The sequence below is a fragment of the Sceloporus occidentalis genome, unplaced genomic scaffold (assembly GCF_023333645.1).
Source record: "Sceloporus occidentalis isolate IW3139 unplaced genomic scaffold, rSceOcc1.0.p SCAF_7, whole genome shotgun sequence".
Taxonomy (NCBI): Eukaryota; Metazoa; Chordata; class Lepidosauria; order Squamata; family Phrynosomatidae; genus Sceloporus; species Sceloporus occidentalis.
The window spans coordinates 21,612,671-21,635,494 of record NW_028316987.1 but is presented as its reverse complement, the minus strand read 5'-3'; the positions used below and the strand labels follow the sequence as shown (position 1 = coordinate 21,635,494).

The window sequence follows — 22,824 nt, the reverse complement described above, 5'->3', positions numbered from 1 at the left end:
CATTGAATTCAATTTAGATCCAAAGCACACTGCAGAAATAATCCAGTTAGAGAGTGCTTTAACTGAGCTGGCTCAGTTCTAGGGAATCCTGGGAGTTGTAGCTTATTGGGGCACCAGAGCTCTCTGACAGAGAAGGCTGTCTCACAAAACTACAATTCCCAGAATTCCCTAGTACTGAGACAGGACAGTTAAAGAGGTCTCCGACTGGATTATTTCTGTAATGTATTTTGGACCTAAGTTAGTTGTGACTAGTAGATTTCATGAGGTTTATTCAAGCTTCTTAGGTAGGTCAGCCAGATTAGATTTTTATGCACTATTGATGATCAACTTTAAAATAAACTCAGCAATGTTTGGTGGCCCCAAAAATCAAATAAATGAAAGATGAAGAATGGGCCATCTGAATGATTTAAGTAGAATCTCCTTGATAACTCAGAAACCAGGATGTGTTTTTTTCATATAGTCATCAATGCTTATTGAACAACATCTCTGTAAAGTGAATCCTTTAGACTAATGATTTAGCCAGATGATGCTTATAACTGAAGATTATCTCTGGTATTCATGGAACTGGAAATTAAGGAAAACATTCCTTCCTTCTTTCTTTCTGCCACATATAAATAGATGACATACAGAAGCATACTAAGCATTCAGTACATTTTGTATCAGTTTGGTCTGGACTCTTTTGTGAATACCCATCATGCTCTGATTGCATTGGTCAGGAAGCAATCCAGGGCTTTAGATAATATACAGTGCAGCTGTTTTTCTCATTGTTTCTCCAGGCTTTTTAAATGTATTTCTTTCCTTCTCTAACCAATATCAAAAAGCACTTTTCAACTATCTCCTTGCCACCAAAATAACCTGGCCATATAAATGTCCAATGCCAGCATTTCCCAAAGGCATTGCTAAATCTTGCTTGTGTATTGCTTTCCAAAACTAAGGATCTTAATTACAGTATTTATCCCAAATCTCCCATGGAACATTCAGAGCCTTGTCTGTACACTACAGAGCTTCACTCCAACTTTCACTGATGTTACAAGAGCAAAAGGGTCACTCATCATGCTATCCTATCCATAATTTCCTTTCAATTTAATTTATTCTGTAATTCTTCACAACCATGATGATGACCACCTTTTTATTCTTTCACTACTGTGTTAAGTAATAGTAAAGTACCTGGTTGTGGCAACTTTGTGACTGTCGCAGGGATAATTCTTTTGGTGCTCTCTCCTTCTCCCTCTTTTCCCATTACCTTTTGTAACTAGTTCAATCCAGTTATGGTGGTGATGATTTTAAGGCATTAATCAGTCACGAAAATTTGAACATAAAGTTTGATGGAATTTAGTATGCACACTATAGCTTCCCAGGTTTTCCCCAATACTTGATACATCAGCTCAGCCTTTATAAAAAACAAAGCTCAACACATGGAGTCTTATTTTGCATGAAAACAATGGGCTTATTTTTTGCACAAATGGCTAGGTGGTGGGGGCATAACAGACCCATAAGGAGAGAAAAAATCCTCAGAAAGAAATGTGTAAAAACTCATGCAACAGTTGCCCTGTGTTGGGCCATTTTTGGTGCTTGATTTTGAGTACACTTATAAATATTTGTATATCTCAACCTAATAGTGCTCACCACAGCAGGAGCATATATTGAAAGCCACTTACCATAAGGATCTTATCGCTCCAGCCTCCCAGGACACAGGATGAAGGCGGGAATTATCGCTCACTAAGCACTTACATAAGCGCAGCGCAGTGTGGTGCGGACATCGTGCAGTGCTTACATAACAACGGTGGCGCCCATGTATACAGGGCACCACCATTGTTATGCCCTCATCATGTGCGAGGGTTGAGGGGCATGTGAGCGCACCGCCCCCCAGGCAACCCTAACATGTGATGAGGGCATTAGAAAGGACCGTCTGTTCTGGGTCTAAAATATCCTTTCAGATTACATAGCTTCAGAGTAATCTACTATGGAGGTTATGGCCTGATGAATTTTAACCATAGCTGCACAGAATCTGGCAACTTTATATCTTGTATCAGAATTGATGTCTGAAAGCAACAGAGAAGTGTAAAATTGATCAGTGTGCCCTTGGTATTTATGCAATAGAGGTGATATAAGGCTAAGGAGGATGTCCCTGTAGTATGGGCACTGCAGCAATACATGCTCTGTTGTCACTATTTGACCAGTGTCACGGACACATAGTCTGTCTGAGAAAGGGTATGGCTAATATCAGCTTTCAAGGACAGCTAAGAGGAGGACATTGGATTGTGCCAAAATAAAGGCTCTCTGGTATACGTAAGTGTGGTGGTATGTGCTGTCCATACAGATGCCAACAGTATACTTACAGGTATTTAATGAAAACTTTCAGATCACCTACTACATGAACCACTACGAATATAGAAAACCTTTTTAGCATCTTTAACTTGAAGTCTACAGGTTTTAACTCTTTTGAGATGCTGTCAGCATTGAACAGTCCTACACTGACACTCTTGCAGGAATACAGAAGTGGATGCCATGAAACCAAGGTTCACATCTAACTACAAGAACAGATTTCCTGAGAAGCCTTTGGAGAAAATGGTCATCTCCCCCCCCCCCCCCAAAAAAAAAGTCAATCTGTTTTATAAAGGCTTTCCAATGTTGTTGGACTGTAACTCTCAGCTTTCTTTACCATTGTCTATCCTGGTTCTTGCATTACAAGAATACCTGGAGGGCCACATAATTCCCACTACTGAAAAAAAAATCTGGGAGATTATATCGATGGAAAAGTTAACATGTATGGCTAGAGCAGTGGAAAACATACACAAAAGCACTAAATTTTGGAGCATTTGTCCCCCTCTTATTCAAGATATAGACAAACATAAAGAAGAAAGGGAATTACCAAAGATATACTGATAATTTTCGATGGGTATTTTCTGAAAATTCTGTTGAATGCTACAGGTGCATTTTATTCATGCAGTGCAGACAACAACTTTGGTTCATTCTCCTGTTTTATCTGCAGATCTTATCAAAACAGTCATTTTTTAAGATGTACTCCAAGATATATGGATATATACTTTATATACTCCAATATATACCATAAGGGAGAAAGGAGTGATGAGGGGAGGGAGGGAAATTGCTCTCCAGTGGCTTTTGTTTTGTCTATGATGTGAAAGCTATTTGTGCTAATAGAACCAATATATGGGATTTGTTGATAGCAATAGCAAGTACATTTCTATACCGCTTATCAGATGATGAATTCACTTGGATTTTTAGATCATATCAGTGAATTGTACATCTGTATATACAGAGAAAGAGAGAGATAGGAGGAGGAGGAGGGGAGGAGACAACTAGGAATGGGGAAGGCAGCTATAAAAGAATTAGAACAGATCCTAAAATATAAAGATATCCAACTGAGAACTAAAGTTAGAATTATACAAGCCATTGTATTGGGCAGAAGAAAGAAAGGAAGACCACAAGCTAGATGGATAGACTCAATCAAAGAAGTCATGGGCATGAATCCGTCATTGCCTAAATTCTTCCCTTCCATACCCCCCAAAACATAAGCATATGTTGGACTTACACCTGTACATATCACTAACATGATCCCAAGTGACATATGTTTCTGTGTTTCACCAATGTCATACTTACTGTTGTCCAGCTCACTTGCTGACCCATGTCTGTAAAATACAATGTAATGATAGAAGAAGCTGCAAGCCTCTTTATGTTGACTGAGTCTTTCAAATAGGGCCCATCTGGAAGAACAAAGAAACAAGAATAGGTAACCTGAAGAAAGCAATGTTTTTGTACTACAATCTGCACTACGTGCTTGGCAGAAAGAAACTGTTAAATGATCTTTTCTCACATAGTTGGGAAAATGCTAAATTTGCTACTCAAAAAATTATGGTACCATTGAAATATCACACATAAAGGCTGGCATAAGTTCATTTTTGGAAGGGGCACAGAGGGCTATTCTCTTGCCCTTGTGGCCTGTCCAAGCAGGTCCCATGCTTGGCTGATTCTCCTTCTCAGCAGAAGGAAGGGGAGAAGAGGTGATTTAGACCAAGAAGATCTAGCTGCTCCTGAGAAAAGGAAAAGGTAGGTGCACTCTATCTAAGAACACACCTTAATCCTGCCCCCAAAACCAGGCTGAGCTGATATCAGCTGCTTTTCCATGGTCTGCTTTGCCTTCTCCATTACTTTCACTACTTGTAAGTGAAAGCAGCAAGACCTCTCATAGGGTTTGACAAGTAAGGAAGTATGCAGAAGTTTACATATAAAGCTACACTAAGATGTAGGATTGCATGTAGTCTCTGTCTGTGTGTGCATGCACACCTTTCTATCAGTCTGTATATATGTATGCAGCTCAGGGAAATGCAAAGAATACATGGAAATTCTTTTAAATTTTCTCATCCTCAGTGAGAAAGAATGTAATTGTAATAAAATTTATTCGGTGTTTGACCAGTATAGGAGAAAGAATGTCTTGATCTATAGACACACTCTGTTATGAAACCAGAATGCTCATTGCTTTTGTGTAAAAAACATCTCTGTGTGGAAAATCCTCAGGCCCAGTTTGTGTTATATTCTCTGTTGTTTCCTGTGTGGCTGTATTCTAACTTGAGCATATCCACAGCATATTTCTCATCTTAGCAAACATCCTGTTTAGCTTCTGCAAGTAAAATTGCAGCAAGACACATACAACATCCAAAGTGTATCTGCCTGTCCTGATTGTACACATACACCCAAACCCCTCTGAGTTTCTCTGCTGGTTAGCCAGACAGCATAAATATGGAACATTCTGGCAGAGAAAAGACAATATTTTCCATGGTTTTTTTTCCCTTCTTTTTAAAAATGTCTGACCAGGAAGGAAAGAAAACTCATAACAATCAGCATGCTTACATTTCATGCTGACAGTGTGGGCCAGGTGTTCCAGTCCTCTTGCTCAGTGCAGAGGAGAAATGCCAGCCTTGCTGGCATGCATTAATAGAATCAGGGATCTTTGAGTCTTCTTCCTAATTCATCCATCTCTGTGCAGATTTCAAGGTTTCTGAAGAATTCTCAAAGTCAATGTTCAGGAGAACATAAAACACTGTAGTGTCCGTAACTGTGCTGCTTCTGTAGCAAATCTACACTTTACATTTTTCCATCTGGCCATGAAGGCTGTAGATAACCAGCAGTCTCCAGAACAGGAGAGATGTGCAGAAACCTGCCCACTGGCCACATGTGACCCTATCATTTTTAACAGTCTCTCATGCATCCCAGTACATCTTCAAAGCCCCTAAACTATTTTTCACCAAGACGCAAAGGTGCGAATCATAGATACTAGTCTAATATATAGCCACAGTTGATTTTTTTTCTTGGCAAAAAATGTCCACAAATAGCCCAAGACAAAATGTCTCACAATGACAGTGTTGGGTTTGATTTACCCTTCCAAAAAAACAACAACAAAACACACACACACTTTTCTTTTTAAAAATAACTGAGCAGTTTTCACTCCAAAACAAAACAAATGACATCGCATCACCTCTGGTCTGCCAGAAACCAATGTTGCACATTGGGGTGCGTGCAGGTGAAAGAACTGGCCCATAGTTCAGAACACAGTTCCCGCAGGTGACCTTCCAGGATGACATTTAGGGATCTGAATATTACTATCTTCTACTTATCTTTTAGATCTTCATCTATTTCATTCTTATATGCAAGAAAGAAAAGTATCAAATGTTTCTCTGCACTAGATTCTTTTTTTTTTCCTTTCGTAAAATTTCAGAATCCTATTTTTACATTTACTTTTGTGCAAAACATAGGCTGACATCATCTTCAGTACATGTGATGTCCTAAACTAGACTTATGATGTTGTAACTTTATTAATTCACTCAGCATGTCCCCAAAAACCCAGGTAAGAAACCAGGCATCACTATCAACACAGGGATTTCTGAGATGCTGGGGAGCAAACTGGTGATAAAAGAAGCCTCCAGCCCTTCCCCAGGAGTAACACACTTTGCAATAAACAGTTGCCACATTCATATGTACTTTTAGCATATTTTGGCTTCTACGGAAGGTTTTAGAGGATCACACTGGGAGGCCAGGATCATTTCTTGGAAGGGCGGGGTAGAAATAAAATTTATTATTATTATTATTAGTGTGATGCAGTAATTTGAGCATTGGATGACCCTGGGTGTCTCTAGAGAACAGAGTTTGAATCCACACTCAGCCATAGAAACCTAACGGTTGAACTTGGGCAAGTCACACCCTCACAACCTCAGAGAAAAGTAGTAGCAAAACCCACTCTTATCAAATCTTGCCAAGAAAACCCTGTGCTAGGGTTGCCCTAGAATTGCTATAAGCTGGAAATGACTTAAAGGCACACAACAACAATTGGGAGGTGTAGCTACAAAGATGGTGCTCCATCATAATTGCTACATCTCTTGATAGAGGATCTCAGCTATTGTGTTTTTGTGAAAACACATCATAGTTTGTCTGGAAAACAATGTTTCTTTTTTGTAAAATCCCCTTTATAGAGTTTTCACCAAAAAAATCCAAAAAGATGCAAAAAACTGAACAAAATAAATCATGCCAGTTGACAGATTTTCAAGGGAATTTTTTGACATGTCAACACTCCATTTTTTTGCCAAGGAAAAGAAAAATGAGACTAATTTTACATCCCTAAATCATGACCTTCCCTTCCGAGAGACCATCTGACAAAAGTGACCATTTATTAGACTAGTATCTGTGATTCTCACCTTTGCTTCTTGATGAAAAATAGTGAGGTAAAAACATAGACTAACATCTTCAGCATGACATAGTGATTCAAGTGTTGGACTATGACTCTGGAGACTAGGGGTCAATTCCCAACTCAGCCATGAAAACCATTGGGTGACCTTGGGCAAGTCACATGCTCTCAGCCTCAGAGGAAGTTAACAGTAAAGTTCCTCTGAACAAATCTAATGAAGAAAATCCATGATAATTTTGCTTTAGGATTGCCATAAATTAGAAACAACTTGAAGGCACAAAACAAGAAAAACAGCATGTTCAATGTTTCAAACTATATATGTATGTATTCAGAGACATACATTAAAATGCATGGTCTGGGATGTTGATAGAGGCTGCACTCTCATTTACAAATAGAAATGAGGGGCTCTTTCCTTTTTGGGAAAAGTATTTTACAATGTCTTTGCAGGAAAATAAATACTTACTGCGTTCTAGTCGCAAGCCTACGCGAGATGGGGACCACTGTGGACCTGCTCACAAATAATGAGAAAATGTATGTGTTACTGCAAGGAATTGTTAAAAGGAAATGTAAAATCTTGATAGTTTGGCACAGCATGCCATACCAGTCTGGAGTCTGCCTTATATATTGCAAGGTTCTACAGGAGAGTCAATGATTACATAAGAAGTACTGAATTGGTTTCAGGCCATCTACTTTAATCACAGCAACTGAAATCACTGGGACTTGACTTTGCCTTATGTCCTACTGATTTCTCTCTGTCTGCTCTTAGCATGACTAATGATGCAATCCTAATTCAAAGATGAACTGGTTGTAGGGGGTTAGAATTAAGCTGTTCCTTCTTCTGCCTGCTGAACTCTTCAAGCAGAAATCTTCTGACAGAATGTTCTGCTGATATAACTGCTCTGCTGGCTAACATCTGCAAAATCCAAAACAGAGGCACAGAAAAGGTAAGGTGAGGTAAGGGAAGGTCACCTTCCAACATTTCACAGATGAAAACAGAGACACATGTGGTCACAACCAACACCAGAATGTGGCCAAGATGACAAATGTTATTAATGAGATAGAACCCACAAGTTAAGAGAGTGACAGCAGGAGTTTGCTTTTGCATGGGTCTACTGGGAAGGACCGAATTCTGCCCTGCCCTGTCATCTTTCTCCTGCTAGAACGAGGGCAAATACTTTTGCACACTGAATTCAGTTTGCATCAAGTGAAATAAGCCGATGAAAAGGGGAAAAACAAGAGTAAGAGAAAGACACACACACCAGTTTCCCAAAGCCTGCCAACTCCCCTCAAACAGTTTTAAATGGTATACTTGGGCACATATATAAAGCCGGCTCACCTGACCCCCTTGCTCCTGCCTTGGACTTTGGCCCGTGTCCCAGCCCTTGGAGCTGAGCTAACACCTACATGAGGGAGGAGAGGTGTGCACCCTGGATTTACTAGAGTTTGAGTGTTTAGAAACGATGGGAATGTAATTAGTAGACTCTTTGATTGTTTCAATTGTTTTAATGTTAAATCTTGGCATGTTAGTATTGCATTAGGTAGTTAGATAGTTGTGTGACAGATTGGAGGTGTAGAAATTTATTTATTGTTAATGTGGGTTGTTTTAACTTATTGTATTGCAGTGCTTCTCAATTATTTTCTGTCATGCCCCCCCAGGAAGAAGAAAACATTTCGCGCCCCCCGCACGACTGTAAATAGTATCATTTGTCTATAAAACTGTTATAATTACACCTTTGCATAACACTGTATCCTGAGCCTCGCGCCCCCCTTTACGGAGCCTCGTGCCCCCCCTGGGGGCCCCGCCCCACTATTTGAGAAGTATTATCTGGATTATCTGGATCCATTTCAAACTGGCTTCCGGGCGGGTCACGGGGTTGAGACGGCCATGGTCGCCTTGGTCGATGATCTCCGTCTGAGCATCGACGGGGGTAGCGTGTCCCTGTTGGTGCTCTTGGACATCTCAGCGGCTTTCGATACCATAGACCATGGTATCCTTCTGGGGCGCCTGGCGGAGGTTGGGATCGGGGGCACTGCGCTCCAGTGGTTCCGGTCCTACCTCTCTGGGAGGTCCCAGATGGTGCAGCTGGGAGACGTGTGCTCCAGCGAGCGGGCCCTTAAAACTGGGGTCCCTCAAGGAGCCATTCTGTCTCCCATGCTATTTAACATTTACATGAAACCGCTGGGAGAGATCATCCGGAGACATGGGGCGCGGGGTTATCAGTACGCTGATGACACCCAGATTATCTTCTCTATGTCTCCGACTGATGCAGTGACCGGGGATGGCGTCTCTCCTCTCAGGGCCTGTCTGGAGTCAGTAATGGACTGGATGAGGAAAAACCGACTCAAACTAAATCCAGAGAAAACGGAGCTACTAGTGATAGGTTCCCCCGGTCCGGGAATGGCGGTGGTTCCACCTGTCCTGAGCGGGGTCACGCTCCCTGTGAAGGACTCCGTGCGCAGTTTGGGAGTGCTTCTTGATTCGTCGCTTCATCTAACTGCTCAGGTGAATGCGACGGTCAAGAGCACCTGTCATCAGCTTTGGCTGATCCGCCAGCTGCGCCCATACCTGGACCGAAGGGACCTAGAAACTGTTGTACACGCCCTGGTAACTTCGAGATTAGACTTCTGCAATGTACTCTACATGGGGCAACCCTTATACCAAACTCGGAAGCTCCAATTGGTACAGAATATGGCAGCCCGGCTGGTCACTGGTGCGACCAGGACCAGCCATATAACACCTATACTTAAAGATCTTCACTGGCTGCCTATACGCTTCCGAGCTCAATATAAGGCGTTGGTTATTACCTATAAAGCCCTAAATGGCTTGGGCCCAGGATTCCTGAAGGACCGCCTCTCCCCGTACAATCCGCCTCGCACCCTCAGAACATCTGGGCAGCAATTGCTGAAGGTGCCAGGGGCTAGGCTAGCTTCTACCTCTAGAAGAGCCTTTTCCACAGCTGCCCCTGCCCTTTGGAACACGCTGCCCACCGAGCTCCGCTCATCTACTACCCTGGCCCAATTTAGGAAGGATCTTAAGACCTTCCTATTTAAGCAGGCATTCCCCGACTAAACATCCTGCGGGCCTCCCTCCTCTTCCGTGGCCATGAGGATGGGCTAATGGGGCTTTTTTATTGTTTTTATTGTTATTCTTGTATTGATGCTGTGTTATGTATGTTTTTAACTTGTATTTGTGCCCTGTTCGCACTTGTAAGCCGCCCTGATCTTTTTGGAAGGGCGGGATATAAATAAAGATTTTATTTATTTTATTATTACTGAGTTAAGGTAAAGGCTGACTTATTAGTGTATATTCATTACCATATTTCTTTTGTTTTGTTTATGTATTTTGTTAACCACTTTGATCTGTGGAAAAGCAGTATATAAATAAAATTTATTATTATAAAATTCCCCAAATATATAAAAACATACAAAAGCACCCCCAGCCTAAACACCCAACCCCATTCCTCCCCAATATCGCTGTTTTCCTCCATAGCCTTTCTCAAAATAGTGACAAGAAGTGATGCAATGGCATTTTCAGCTACTATGTTGTCAGGTACTATGGGGAAAATTGAAGTGTGTGGGTTTGTTAAGTGGGGAGATGCAGCCTGCCTAGGGGGTCTGGGAGAACCCCCCCCCCTACTTTTGCCCACCCTTTATAATCCAAATACCCTTCAACCCAGCCACAATATTAACATAAAGTGATACTGGGAGAAGATAGCCCTAGGAAATTGCTAGCATCTTTATTCAACACAGATTCAAATGATCTAGTGTCATCCCAGCTGTTCCTTAACTATCTTTCTCCATTAGGATTGTGTCTTGATCTAATCCATTGTTTATATTTTGGCCAGTAGTCAAAATATAATTAGACAGCCAAGGACTTATAAAACCATTGTAAAACTTACCTTGAGCAATGTCTTAATTCAGACCATATCCGAAATCATAATTTGGAAGACTGAATATAGGTCTCAGTTTTATGGCACCCCTTCTTCTTTCATTGCAGTTTCCCTCCCAGCTAGTTATAATTGTAGCTTGATGTGACACCAGAAGATTTAGCAAATGATAATTAGTAGTTGGCCTACAACTCCAGTCAGAAATCATACTTCAAATTGGGGGTTTGTAGCTCATTTGGAACGCAAGTGCTACTATTAAACCCCAATCTGCCATTTTGGATGTTGTTTCAAACAAATAATAGTACTAACTAGGGAACACAGATGGAGGCCATGCATGAGACAGCATAATCTTTCTACTATTGTTAATTTAATTTGGACCGATATATTTAGTAGTGCTAAAATATTTCCATCTAATAGTAGGCTTAAATTGTGCTTTGTTTTAAGAAAACATTCAGCCTGTGGAACTGATTAACAACTTCACACTTCAAACTTTAAACAGTTTCTTTAATCAAAATAATTACATCTGGAGTGAATTTTTTTGCAAAGTGCATACTGAGTATCCACATTTTGCATCGAAGCATACTGATTCAAAACAATATATTTTGTTCTCAGTCATGTGCCCAGCTTCACAGTTTGTAACATTCCAGTTTCTAATTTTGGAAGTTTGGATCAACTGTAACACAATTGGAAAGTATTGGGCTAGAGCTTATGCATATCTCAAGGATCAAGGCTACTGATCTCATCCCTCCCTTGTCTAAACCATCAGGGAAAGAATTAACAGCTGTAACTGTAGACCCCAGAATGAAAGGAGGGGTTCAAATTAGGCCAGGGGTGACACTCCTTCTCCAAACGATCAGCTAAAATTGGACTCTTAGTTAGCTAAGCCCCCTCAGGAATGATCAGAAGTGTACTTACATGACCAAGCACAAAGTTGTAACAGTCCTCCCAGGAATAACAAAGCCTGCATGCAAGCTAGCTTATTTACACATTTGTAGAAGTAAACTACACTGAATTTATTATTATTATTATTATTATTATTATTATTATTATTATTAACCTTTATTTATAAAGCGCTGTAAATTTACACAGCACTGTACATACAATCTTTATAATTGGACAGTTCCCTGCCCTAAGGCTTACAATCTAAAAAGACACAGCACAAAAGGAGAAGGGAGTGGTGGTGGGGAAGGGGACCTCTCTAGTAAGATAATACATATAAAATACATAGCAATACAGGAAATGATTCAGTAAAACAGACAACAAAAGAACATCAAATAGCAAGTGACAGTTATGCAATGCCTGGGAACACTTCTCTGAACAGGATGGTCTTTAACTCCGTTTTGAAGCTGGTTAAATACGTGATGGCTCTTGCTCGCGGGGGAAGAAGGTTCCAGGAGTGAGGGGCAGCGAGTGAACACATAGAAAGGGCTTCTGAGAGGTATCAATTGCTCTTTGCTTGAAATCAATCAATCAGTCAACCAACCAACCAACCATAACTCCCAGATACCTTGGTCAGTTGCTGGCAGATCACATCTCATCAATGGTTATGTGAAATTGGGGGCAGAGGTTTCCGCCAAATGTATCACTTTACATTTGTAGTCACTTCATTTTCCATTTTAAAGCCCAATCCAATTTGTAGACAGCCTTCTAGCACTCTTCATGATCTATTTTTATTCTCACCACCCTAAATGATTTATTATTATCAGCTAATGTAACCACCTCACCATACACCAGTTACGCACAAGGGGATTTATTATACCTCAGGCTTGGTAGATACAGATGTTTTACATTTTCTTTTGAGATTAGTATGTGTACAATCCTGTTATTTTCTAAAATGTCTTCTCCAGAGCTATAGCTTTTAAAATAGACTAGTTGAGAGGGCGGATGTTTTCATTGTTTTGTAAAAGTATATCTTCAAGAAGGCAAAATAATAATGACTTTCTATCTAGTGTGAATTCCCCCTCCTTAAAGCGAGAGGCTCAGTAATTGTGTAGGTGAGTGGTAGCACAGTCTGGTCCCATCACCATCCAAGTCATGAAGGGCTACTGGGCAAGTTAAACACCCCAGTGCCAACTACAAACATTCAAGGAAGGTGGCCACAGCATATTCCTGGCTGAACATAAATGCCAGTGAAAAATATCATCAACCTCCTCCCCCTGGTTTAGCTTTATCAAACTGATCCCCCCCCTCTAAACTTTGCCCATCTGCTTATTTTACTATGCATGCCCAAGGGCCTGTGTCTTATTTTGGTTTGTTTACAACTCTTTGCCCCATAATAGTAGGATGCCTTGTATTTTAATAGTTACTCATATTGCCCTATAATTGTTGTCAGTCACTTTGGGAGACAGTTTTTTGACAGATGGATTAACATTACTAGAAATGTGATTTTTAACATTACACCTTTGCATATTATTTACCTAAAGAATGTTGACCCTGGAAGGTCATTATATTTCACATCCTTGTCTCAGAAAATGGAAGCAGGATGCAAAACTGGAGACTGGAATTAGAACTATAGAGTTCTTGATGCAAATGTAAGAGCAGAAGCTGCCTCAAGAGAAGAATGTGTAACTCCTCCCTGCCCCTTCTGTCTTTCCTCTGTCAAAGAGGGCAGACAGTTTCTGTGAATGGCAGACAGATCAAGACATTCAATATCTAGATTGTATGTCTTTTAAATAGCAAAAGTCATCATAAATGTCATTTAAGGTGGAAAGGAATCAAGTGTCTGAGAATTCTCAAGAACACTTCTGAGTAACTTCAAGAAAAATAATGCTATCATTTTTGACAATCCTACATCTTAAGGCTCATTGGGCAAAACAATCTTTGCCCAATGAGCTCCGCACTGTCAGCTCCCTAGATGTGTTTAAGAGGAATTTGAAGACCTTCCTGTTTCGCCAGGCTTTCCCCCATGAGCATTAATTGTCATCTTAATTGCCCTTCAATGATGTATATCGTTCAATCCAGCTATTGCATGGTTTTTAATTGGTTTTAATCTGTTGTTATTGTTGTTATATAGTTTGGTTTTAGTTCATATATGTTTTTTTTTTTAATTCTATGGGGGATGGGTTTGCACACTGTGTGATATTATTGTATTATTGTCTTTATTGTACTTCTATGTTGGAAACCGCTGTGATCTGTATAGGAATAGCGGTATACAAATAATAATAATAATAATAATTATTATTATTATTATTATTATTATTATTATTATTACATTTTGTTGAGAGCCAGCATGGCATAGTAGTTTGAGCATTGGACTATGACTCTTGTGATGAAGGGTTCAATTCCCTGCTTGATCATGAAGCCAACTGGATGACAATGGCAAACTTCCTCTGAACAAATCTTGCTAAGAAAACCCTGTGATAAGGTTGCCTTAGGATTGCTGTAGTTGGAAATGACTTGTTGAAGGCACACATTTTGTTGCCCCACAGATTAGGGGGGAAATGTTCTTAGAATTCATCTGAATTATTTTCCCGGAGAAAAGAGAAAAGCAACAATCAAGAGTATCATCCATGGCAATTGAAGCCATTAAAGGGGGAGGGGGGGAGGAATCTCTAATTCCATTGAGTTTGAATCTCATAAACTACCTATACACTATAAAACAAACAAATATCTCTTCTTCAAATTAGTAGGATTTGGCTAGTTTGTATCTGTTAAAATCTGTCTTTTTCAGAAACTGCATGTATATATGATCAGTATTCTCAGTCTCAAAGTTGCACACCTTTTGGCATTGCATATGTTTGTAATATTTTTTTTCCTTTCGTTTCCTTTTTGCTGTGTTTTTTTATTGCTTTGAATTTACTACTTCACATGTTTTTGTGTTTTATCCACTGTCTGTATGTTAATGAATAGCATTTTCTTCTGACATTTTGCTCATTCTAGTCTGAGGAAGTTTTAAAAAGGTTTTCCTCTTTATTTACAAGTGACTATATCAGATCACAGTGCACAGCAAGAAGGGGCTTCTTTTTGCACTGCAGAATGGGTGCCATTGGCATGCTCACATGCCATGATGATGCTCTTTATGCGCCGTGCCATTTGGATGCAGTGCATGAGGCACATCATCAGCACATGCACCATTTGGACATGCATGCATCAAGATGACACCCGGACAGTACGGTAGGGATCCACTCTCCCAAGCCCTAATTTCAGCCCCAGGTGAGTGTATAGCACCAGTCTGTACCAGGCCTAAGACAGAGATCTTTCCAAACCTTGCTCCCTGAGGTCTTTTAACTGGAGCAGCCACAGACTGACAGTGGATATTATCACACATATTTTTCTGCTGGGCTGGGCATGGGCTTGGTAGGGGCATAAACTGCTTAAAAAGGGATATTTTTATATGTCTCTGTGCCCAGCTTGGAGGCATCGCATACCCAATCCAGACTTCTACTGGACTTCACAAAGAATGGGAAAGCTCCATTCTTTGCAAAGTCCAGATCAGGTACACAATGCCTCTGAGCTGGACACAGAGGCATGTGAAAACTTCTATTTTTAAGCAGCTTATGCCCGTACTCTGTCTGAGCCCAGCTTGGGATAAAAATGTGTGCAAGACTGAATTGTGTTGATGTATATCCATCTTTTGGGTGGGATGCTTACTGATCTATTTGTCCTGATCTCCTAACGTTTTCAATGTTTAATACACTTACATGCCAGTATTCCTTCCACTTATGTTGCTCTGAGTCCTTATGTGACTCAGATCAAGCATTCCTTGTCCATGCAAAATGCAGCCAGATACTTACACACTTTATGAAACTTGTGTTTTACATCAAGAAGTGTTGATGAAGGTGGTATCTGAAAAGGGAAAGGGAAGAAAGATAAGAATTTGTACATTTTCTATTTTAACTCTGCTGTGCCTTTGAAGTTTTAACTGACTACATAATGGCCTGTTACAGACAGCCAAAATAAAGCTGCTTCGAGTCACAGTGGAGGTATGGTGTTTCAATGATGCATGCATCCTAAGAGTCCAGAAGCCACACCAAAGCCACACTCCAGTCCTTAGGGCTGGAGCATGGCTTTGGTACGACTTCTGGACTCTTAGGACACATGCATCATTGAAACACCATACCTCCACTGTGACTCGAAGCAGCTTTATTTTGGCTGTCTGTAACAGGCCATAGAGTCATAAAATGATAAAACATTTCCTTCTCAGTTTGGCCTACTTAGAATCATAGAATCACAGAAACGTGGAGTTGTAATGACTTGCAAGGGCCATCTAGTTCATCCCTTGCCATGAGTTACAGCATTCCTGAAAGAAGGCCATCTAGCTATTTAAAACTATTTAAAGCAGCAGAAAACATGCTCTCTCTATCTTCTGCATGATAACCCTTCAGATATTTAAAGATGGCTATCATGTCAACTCTCAGCTATGGGCAGAGTCCAGCAAAAAGCTTGGCTTGTTTAAGTCTAATTGCTTTTAATAGAAGGCATTTAAGCATTTAAATGCTTAAATGAAGTCAAACATATGTAATCTTGACTGAATTATCTCTCCATATATTATTTTGTGATGAAGATTTTGTAAAATATTTTGTAGGGTTTCAATCTCCTATTGATGCCATACAGCATTATGCTTATTTAATTAATGCTAGGGTGTTATTAAACTGGCAATTGGATTCCAGCACTAGAGAACTAGAAAATTAATGTTGATAATGTTGTTTGATTATGATTTGAATGACACAAGTGTGACTGGTGGCACTAACAATCCTCAAAATGGTTTCTTACCAAGTTCCATGTTCATGTTGATGTTGAGGTGTTTGTTTGCTCTTTTAGCAAATTTTGGCCTAAATACGTTTGTTAGTCCAAACTAGAATAGATTCAGGAAATCAGAAGTAGGTATTGACATACTATGTAGCAATGAGTTGACTGTAGTTGATATTAGAAACTGGATTTGGGCCATTCTACTGAAAGGAAAGGTGCACATGTAAGGTAGTGGTTTATGTGAGATACCATGAGCATGAATGCTGGGGCTTCTTACAGACTCCAACTACTGTAAGAATAGTTGTATTCTCTACAGTATATAGTTGTATCCTCCACAATAAGCAATAAACCTAAATACAATTAAATATTAAGCTCAGAACTTTGTCAAATATATCTTGACTGTCAATGATGAATATATTGGTGTCTATGGCCCCATACAAACAGGCCAAAATAAAGCTGCTTCAGGTCACTTTGGAGGTATGCTGTTTCAATGATGCATGTGTCCTAAGTGTCCATAAACCATAATCCTGTCCTAAGGACTGGAGCACAGCTTCCGGATTATTAGTATACATGCATCATTTAAACAGCATACCTCCAAAGTGACCCAAAGCAGCTTTATTTTGGCCTGTCTGTATGGGGCCTATGTCACCCCAATATCTGATGTATTGAGTGTTTTTTTAAAAAAATAAATGTAGAAGAGATTAAACATGAACACTGCCAAAAATAAAAGGTGTTTTTCTGTTTCTTTTTCTGTTCTTTCTCTGTTGATTGTTAGTCTCAATTACAGTAGCCCCAATGAATCAAAGGGATTTACATATTTATCGATTTCTTATTCCACAATCAATTCAATGGATGTACTTCATTCAGGACTAGCCATTACAAGTCAGGGCACTTTTAGACTTTATTGATACATTCTGTTTTATTATATAAAGTGGGCATGAGCTGAATTGAATGGAAAAAGCTTTCAATTAAGGGCTGTTTTTAACCCCTAGGCTGTAGGAGCATTCATAACCACAAAGATTTATTTAGGGTGAATTTATCAGCAGATAATGATAAATTAGATAAACACAACTAAGGATATCAAACAGCATAATTTTATGTGACAGCCATGAGATTAACAATTGCACCATTTAAAGGGAGGGACATAAAGCATTTAATTTTTATTTGCATAATTTCTGTGGATAGCCAAGGAGATTGGACAGGGAAATAGTAAAGTCCATGGAAATAAAAAGCAGATTTTTATATGTCCTCAACTTTTATATGTCCTTCATGATTTCTCCTTTTCTCAGATGCAAGATCGAAGAGCAAAATATCAAAGTCAGTGCATGCTCAACATAACATTTATCTTATTTTATTTCCAGGATTTATATCCCGCCTTTCTCTCACAATGGGAAAATAAAAGCAGGTTTTCTAGTTAGCCCACTGACAATCTGGAAATGTTTGCCAGTCTGTGGCTGCATTTCTGACAATAGGAAATATTCATTCTGAATAATGAAAGGATGTCCAAGAGATTTCAGATGTATATGGCAATATATGTTGTTAAAAACTGAAGAAGAGCACAGTGGATCAGATTTATCTTTCTCTCAATAGACAATCAAGTGATTCTGTGAAAACCATCAATAAATTGAGCTTCATCTCTGCCATTAATGAAAGTGGCCTTAAGCAAGCCACACTATCCCAGCACCAGTCACCTCATCTTCAGCAATAACACCAACCTTCCTTTTAAGGAATTAAGCAAGAGAATGTGTGTTTGAAAGTGTTGCACCAATTATTAGGATAGTGGTTATCATAAATAGTAGTATCTGCATATTCTCTATTTTTATCTGTCAGGATCAGCATTGCTACCATTACCTCGATGGCTTCAAAATTTTATCAGACTTTGTTCATAATGCTCCAAGCATATTTTTGCAGCCATTAAATTATATGATTCTATGTGGGTTTTTTAAAAAAATGAAAACTGATAATTTAAGAATGTTTTAATAATGTTTCATTCCTGTGAAATCGGGGCACACTGCCTGCCCAGTCAATACGGATTGAGTTACATTTAAAAATAGATGCATTTTTACAACAGAGCTGCAGATAGCATAGATATAATAGGGATCTAAAGAAAAGGCGAGAAAGGGTGTTGTGAGGTTTTGGGGGGGGGGGGGGTTCTGTATTCATAATCTCTGCTGTGGTTGCTGCCACATTGCAGAATTAATGCCATTTGACACTGCTTTAACTGCCATGGCTCCATCCTATGGGATCCTGAGATGTTTAGTTTGTTGTGGCACCAGAGCTCTCTGAGAGAGAAGCGTAAACATCTTACAAAGCTACAAATCCCAACATTCTATAGCATTGGTACCATGATAATTAATGTAGCATCAAACTGCATTAATTATGAAGTGCAGATGCAGCCTTAGTCATGATTGTGACATTATTTTCACAAAGATAACTCCATCCCCCAAGGTACTTTAGCTGCATGGGGAGAAGGAGGTCCATTTTGCCAGATCATGGGTGAATGATGGTCCTTTGATTATCATTTTGATCAGATTATGGGTCAATGATGGTCCTAAAGACATTGCAGAAATAATCCAGTTTGAGACTGCTTTAACTGTCCTGGCTTAATGCTAGGGAATTCCAGGAATTGTAGTTTTGTGAGACATTTAGCGTTCTGTGTCAGAGAGCTCTGGTGCCACAATAAACTACAATTCCCAGGATTCCCTAGCACTGAGCCAGGGCAGTTAAAGTGGTCTCAAACTGAGTTATTTCTGCAATGTGCTTTGGACCAATGTTTTCATCAGGCCAGGGGAGAGGTTGGGCCAGGAGAATGTATTTAGTTAAGTGTAAGTAACTATGTAGCTGGTGTCTATTGCTCTCTCTGGCCTGTTACAGACTGCCAAAAAAAAGCTGCTTCGGGTCTCTTTGGGGGTATGCTATTTAAATGATGCATGCATCCTAAGAATCCGGAAGCTGCACCAAAGCTGCACTCCAGTGCTTAGGAATGGAGTGTTGCTTTGGCGCGACCTCCGGACTTAGGACCCATGCATCATTTAAATAGCGTATCTCCAAAGAGACCCGAAGCAGCTTTATTTTGGCAGTCTGTAACAGGCCTCTGTCTCTATCAATTATTTTTCTGTTATCATTGTGTCTTGTTAAAATATGTCTTTCACCAAAAAAGATCATCATGAAATTTTCTGGAAATGTCCCAAAAGCAAATCTTATGGTGTACAAATATGATTGCACAATATGCTGTCATGCTTTTTATGTAACTCTCAGCAGGTTAATTTCCTTTTTCAATGACCCAGACCCCCCATTCTCACACACAAGAATGAAATAAATGATGTCTTATATCCCTAGGATACCCTGAACCATGTACATACAGAGTAATATATGATTGTACACAGCTCTTTGACCCTATGAATCAATGTGTCAGAATGGCCAAGCTAAATGTTAGGAGGTTCAAGTTTCACTTGTGTCATGAATTCACAAGGTGATCTCAGGCAACCTTCTCGACAAGAGGATAATAATGCTGAGCTACTCTGGTCTTTGTAATGAGATAGCATATGTGAAGCACCGTTGAACTTTCGAAAGTGCAATGCAAATGTGTTATTATTATCCATTAACTTCAGAAATGGCTGGCCAAAATTCATGGGGCAGTGAGCCCATTCAAACAACACTGGCTTTGAATAAGAATGTTCAAAGCAGACATTTGCAAACTGGAGAAAAACAGCTATCAAATAATTAAAGAGCAAATGTAAATTATGTGGGCAGCAATCCCATGTACCTGGGAGTCCCTCTGAACACACTAAGCTGTACTATTCCATGAAGAGGCATCAGATTACAGTCGTAATTAATCATATGATGAAAGTGAAATAAATAAAAATGCATTTGTCTGTCCAGTATAAATTGCTGCCATAGATTCAGATGTTACATATAAGATCATAAGATACAAAACAGTAGTCCTGATTGACAAATATAGCATGGTAAATTTCTGCAGTGGGTGACTTTGTGGGTGCAAATTTGTTCCTCCTGCTTTTAGCACCAGCAAGGATCAGCTTTTTGCAGGAAAAATGGTTTATAATCCACATTAACCCATCTGGGGAGACACAGAACATTGAGTGCTTATAGTAAAATGCATCCCAACTTCAAAAGAAGGTTGTACACTAAGGTCATCTTGATTTCCAACTCTGTCTAAAATTTGTAATGTCACATTGAAGTGGACTTTTCAAAAATGCCACGAGGGGAACTGTCTTGCCTAAAATTGAGTTAGTTTTAAGATATGAGCTGCACACCACAGACAAATGGTATTTAATTCTGCCAATCCATGAACACAAATAAGTTAAAAGCACTTGAAATTCTCCTTGCAAATGAAAACACTTTTTTATTTGTAAAGAACAGCAGAAAACTGAATACTTTGCATGGAATTTATATTTTACTGACAACAATGCACAATGATGAATTCCAAAGCATGCTACAAAATCTCTCTTTCATCCTCTCTCTTTCGTGTGTGTGTACACACACACACACACACACACACACACACACAAACACATACCTTGTCCACTACACAGATCTGTTTCTTGCTTTGGGCATCAAGAATCTCCACTTCAAAGTAAGTGATCTTTGAATGTCTTTGAACGGGTGGTGGTCTCAGATGGCCAGCAGAGAGTACAAGCTGAGACAAGCTGAAGAACGTTCTCATGTCATTATGGGGCACAGTCAATGCAGATCCATGGAAGTCTCTCTTGTGTTCCAGAGTGCTGGTCTTACGTTTCCTGAACATGGCTGGGACAAAACACTGGGGCATGTCATGTCAAAACTGGATACCTCCAAGGGACACTCTGTTGTTTTTGCATCAGTTAAATACAAGCACTGACTGATGGAACATGAAAGGTCAAGTGGCATTCCATTTGGAGAGTCTAAGTTTTATATAGCAGGATTGGAACAATGGCTTTCTAATCCGTGTCTATATTTAGCCAACTATTGTGATGTGCTGCATTACCCTTTTTTATTTTAAACGTGGTGTTTGAAACAACATGTCCTGTTTAGTTCCTTATCTTGGTTCCCATATATTTGCAAGCCAGACCCTTTAAAAAAAACGCTCTCAGGAAGTGATATGCAACGAAATGTCATCATTATCTATAGAAACCGGTTGTGCAAACAGATCCAATTATGAAAATGCAAGTCAGATGTCACCCATGTGGCAGTTGTTTCTCAATGCAGAGATGTCTATACTAATTTTAGGATGCCAGTGAATTAATCAGTCATGTAATGCCAAACACTGTCAAATATTCTGCCATGTCAAAAGTGTAGGTGGGTGGCTTTCTATTTTAATTGCATTCTAGTTTAGGTAGGTGGCTTTCTATTTTAATTGAATCATCCTGTCATTTAATAGCAAAAGAGGAAAGGCTTCTTCCTTCCCAACTTTAGACACAAACATGCATAGAGAGGTGAGGGTGGGACAGATTTACTTCATTTAGGATCAAGGCTTCACACTTGAGTACTGACCCAAACACAACATGGAAAATGTGGAATTAGTTGCATCTCCTGCTGTCATCTGTATCACAGATAGATGGTTCAAAGTAAAATACAGCCAAAATACTCAACGAACATATACACTCATCCCTCCACATTTACGGCTTTGACTTTTGCGTATTTGATTATTTATGGATTTTATTAATATCTTCTCTCTAGGAATTTCTAGGTCATCCAGCTCAACTCAATGGTCTACTTTAACCAAACGTTGCACTAAAGGACCTAGTGATTCCTAGAGAGAACACTCTGCTGGGCATTTGTAGCTCCTCCAGTGCAATTCTATGGTCAGTTTTTGTGGGGTTTTCGGGCTATGTGGCCATGTTCTAGAAGAGTTTCTTCCTGACGATTCGCCAGCATCTGTGTCTGACAGATGTTTACCAGACAGTTGCACTGGAAGACTTAGGAATTCCTAGAGCGATGTTCTTGCATGTAAAAACAAACATAGGCCTGTTACAGACTGCCAAAATAAAGCTGCTTCGGGTCTCTTTGGAGGTATGCTATTTAAATGATGCATGGGTCCTAAGAGTCCGGAGGTCGCGCCAAAGCCACACTCCATTCCTAAGCCCTGGAGTGCAGCTTTGGTGCAGCTTCCATATTCTTAGGATGCATGCATCATTTAAATAGCATACCTCCAAAGAGACCCGAAGCAGCTTTATTTTGGCAGTCTGTAACAGGCCATAGTGTTTTTTGTTATTTGAGGTTTTTCCACATTCACGGGGGCTCTGTGCCCTAACCCCAGTGAATGTGGAGGGATAAGTGTAACTCCACTGATTTTAGAAACAAGTTCTGGTAAACAATAGTTCCATTTCCATTGACTTGGCAATGAACAAAATTGTCCCTTCTTTGAACTATTCAGTATGTATTGCCTGAGCCCAAACCCACGGTGAGCTTATTACATACTGTATAAAAACGTCTGTCAAATGGAAATCAGTACATTTTCATATTACTTTTTTATTTTATTTTATTCTACACTTATCTTACATTAACCACATTCATATACAACACAGATAATACAAAAGAAGTAACCAGTGGAAA

At 39.7% G+C, this 22,824-nt stretch overlaps 1 protein-coding gene across 4 annotated transcripts in view; it reads right to left on the bottom strand.

Annotated features, from left to right (window-relative positions):
* TECRL (trans-2,3-enoyl-CoA reductase like) overlaps window positions 1-21,134 on the bottom strand; it is a 48,550-nt gene extending 27,416 nt beyond the window's left edge. For all 4 annotated transcript variants that reach the window (XM_089531250.1, XM_089531249.1, XM_089531252.1 and 1 more), the window contains exons 1-4: window positions 20,810-21,134; window positions 15,318-15,369; window positions 7,161-7,205; window positions 3,622-3,725 (exon numbers count right to left, since the gene is read on the bottom strand). In XM_089531250.1, coding sequence (XP_089387376.1) covers window positions 3,622-3,725; window positions 7,161-7,205; window positions 15,318-15,369; window positions 20,810-21,061 — 453 coding nt within the window. In that variant the 5' untranslated portion in view covers window positions 21,062-21,134. The remainder of the gene's footprint in view (window positions 1-3,621; window positions 3,726-7,160; window positions 7,206-15,317; window positions 15,370-20,809) is intronic.
* Window positions 21,135-22,824: the final 1,690 nt, after the last annotated feature.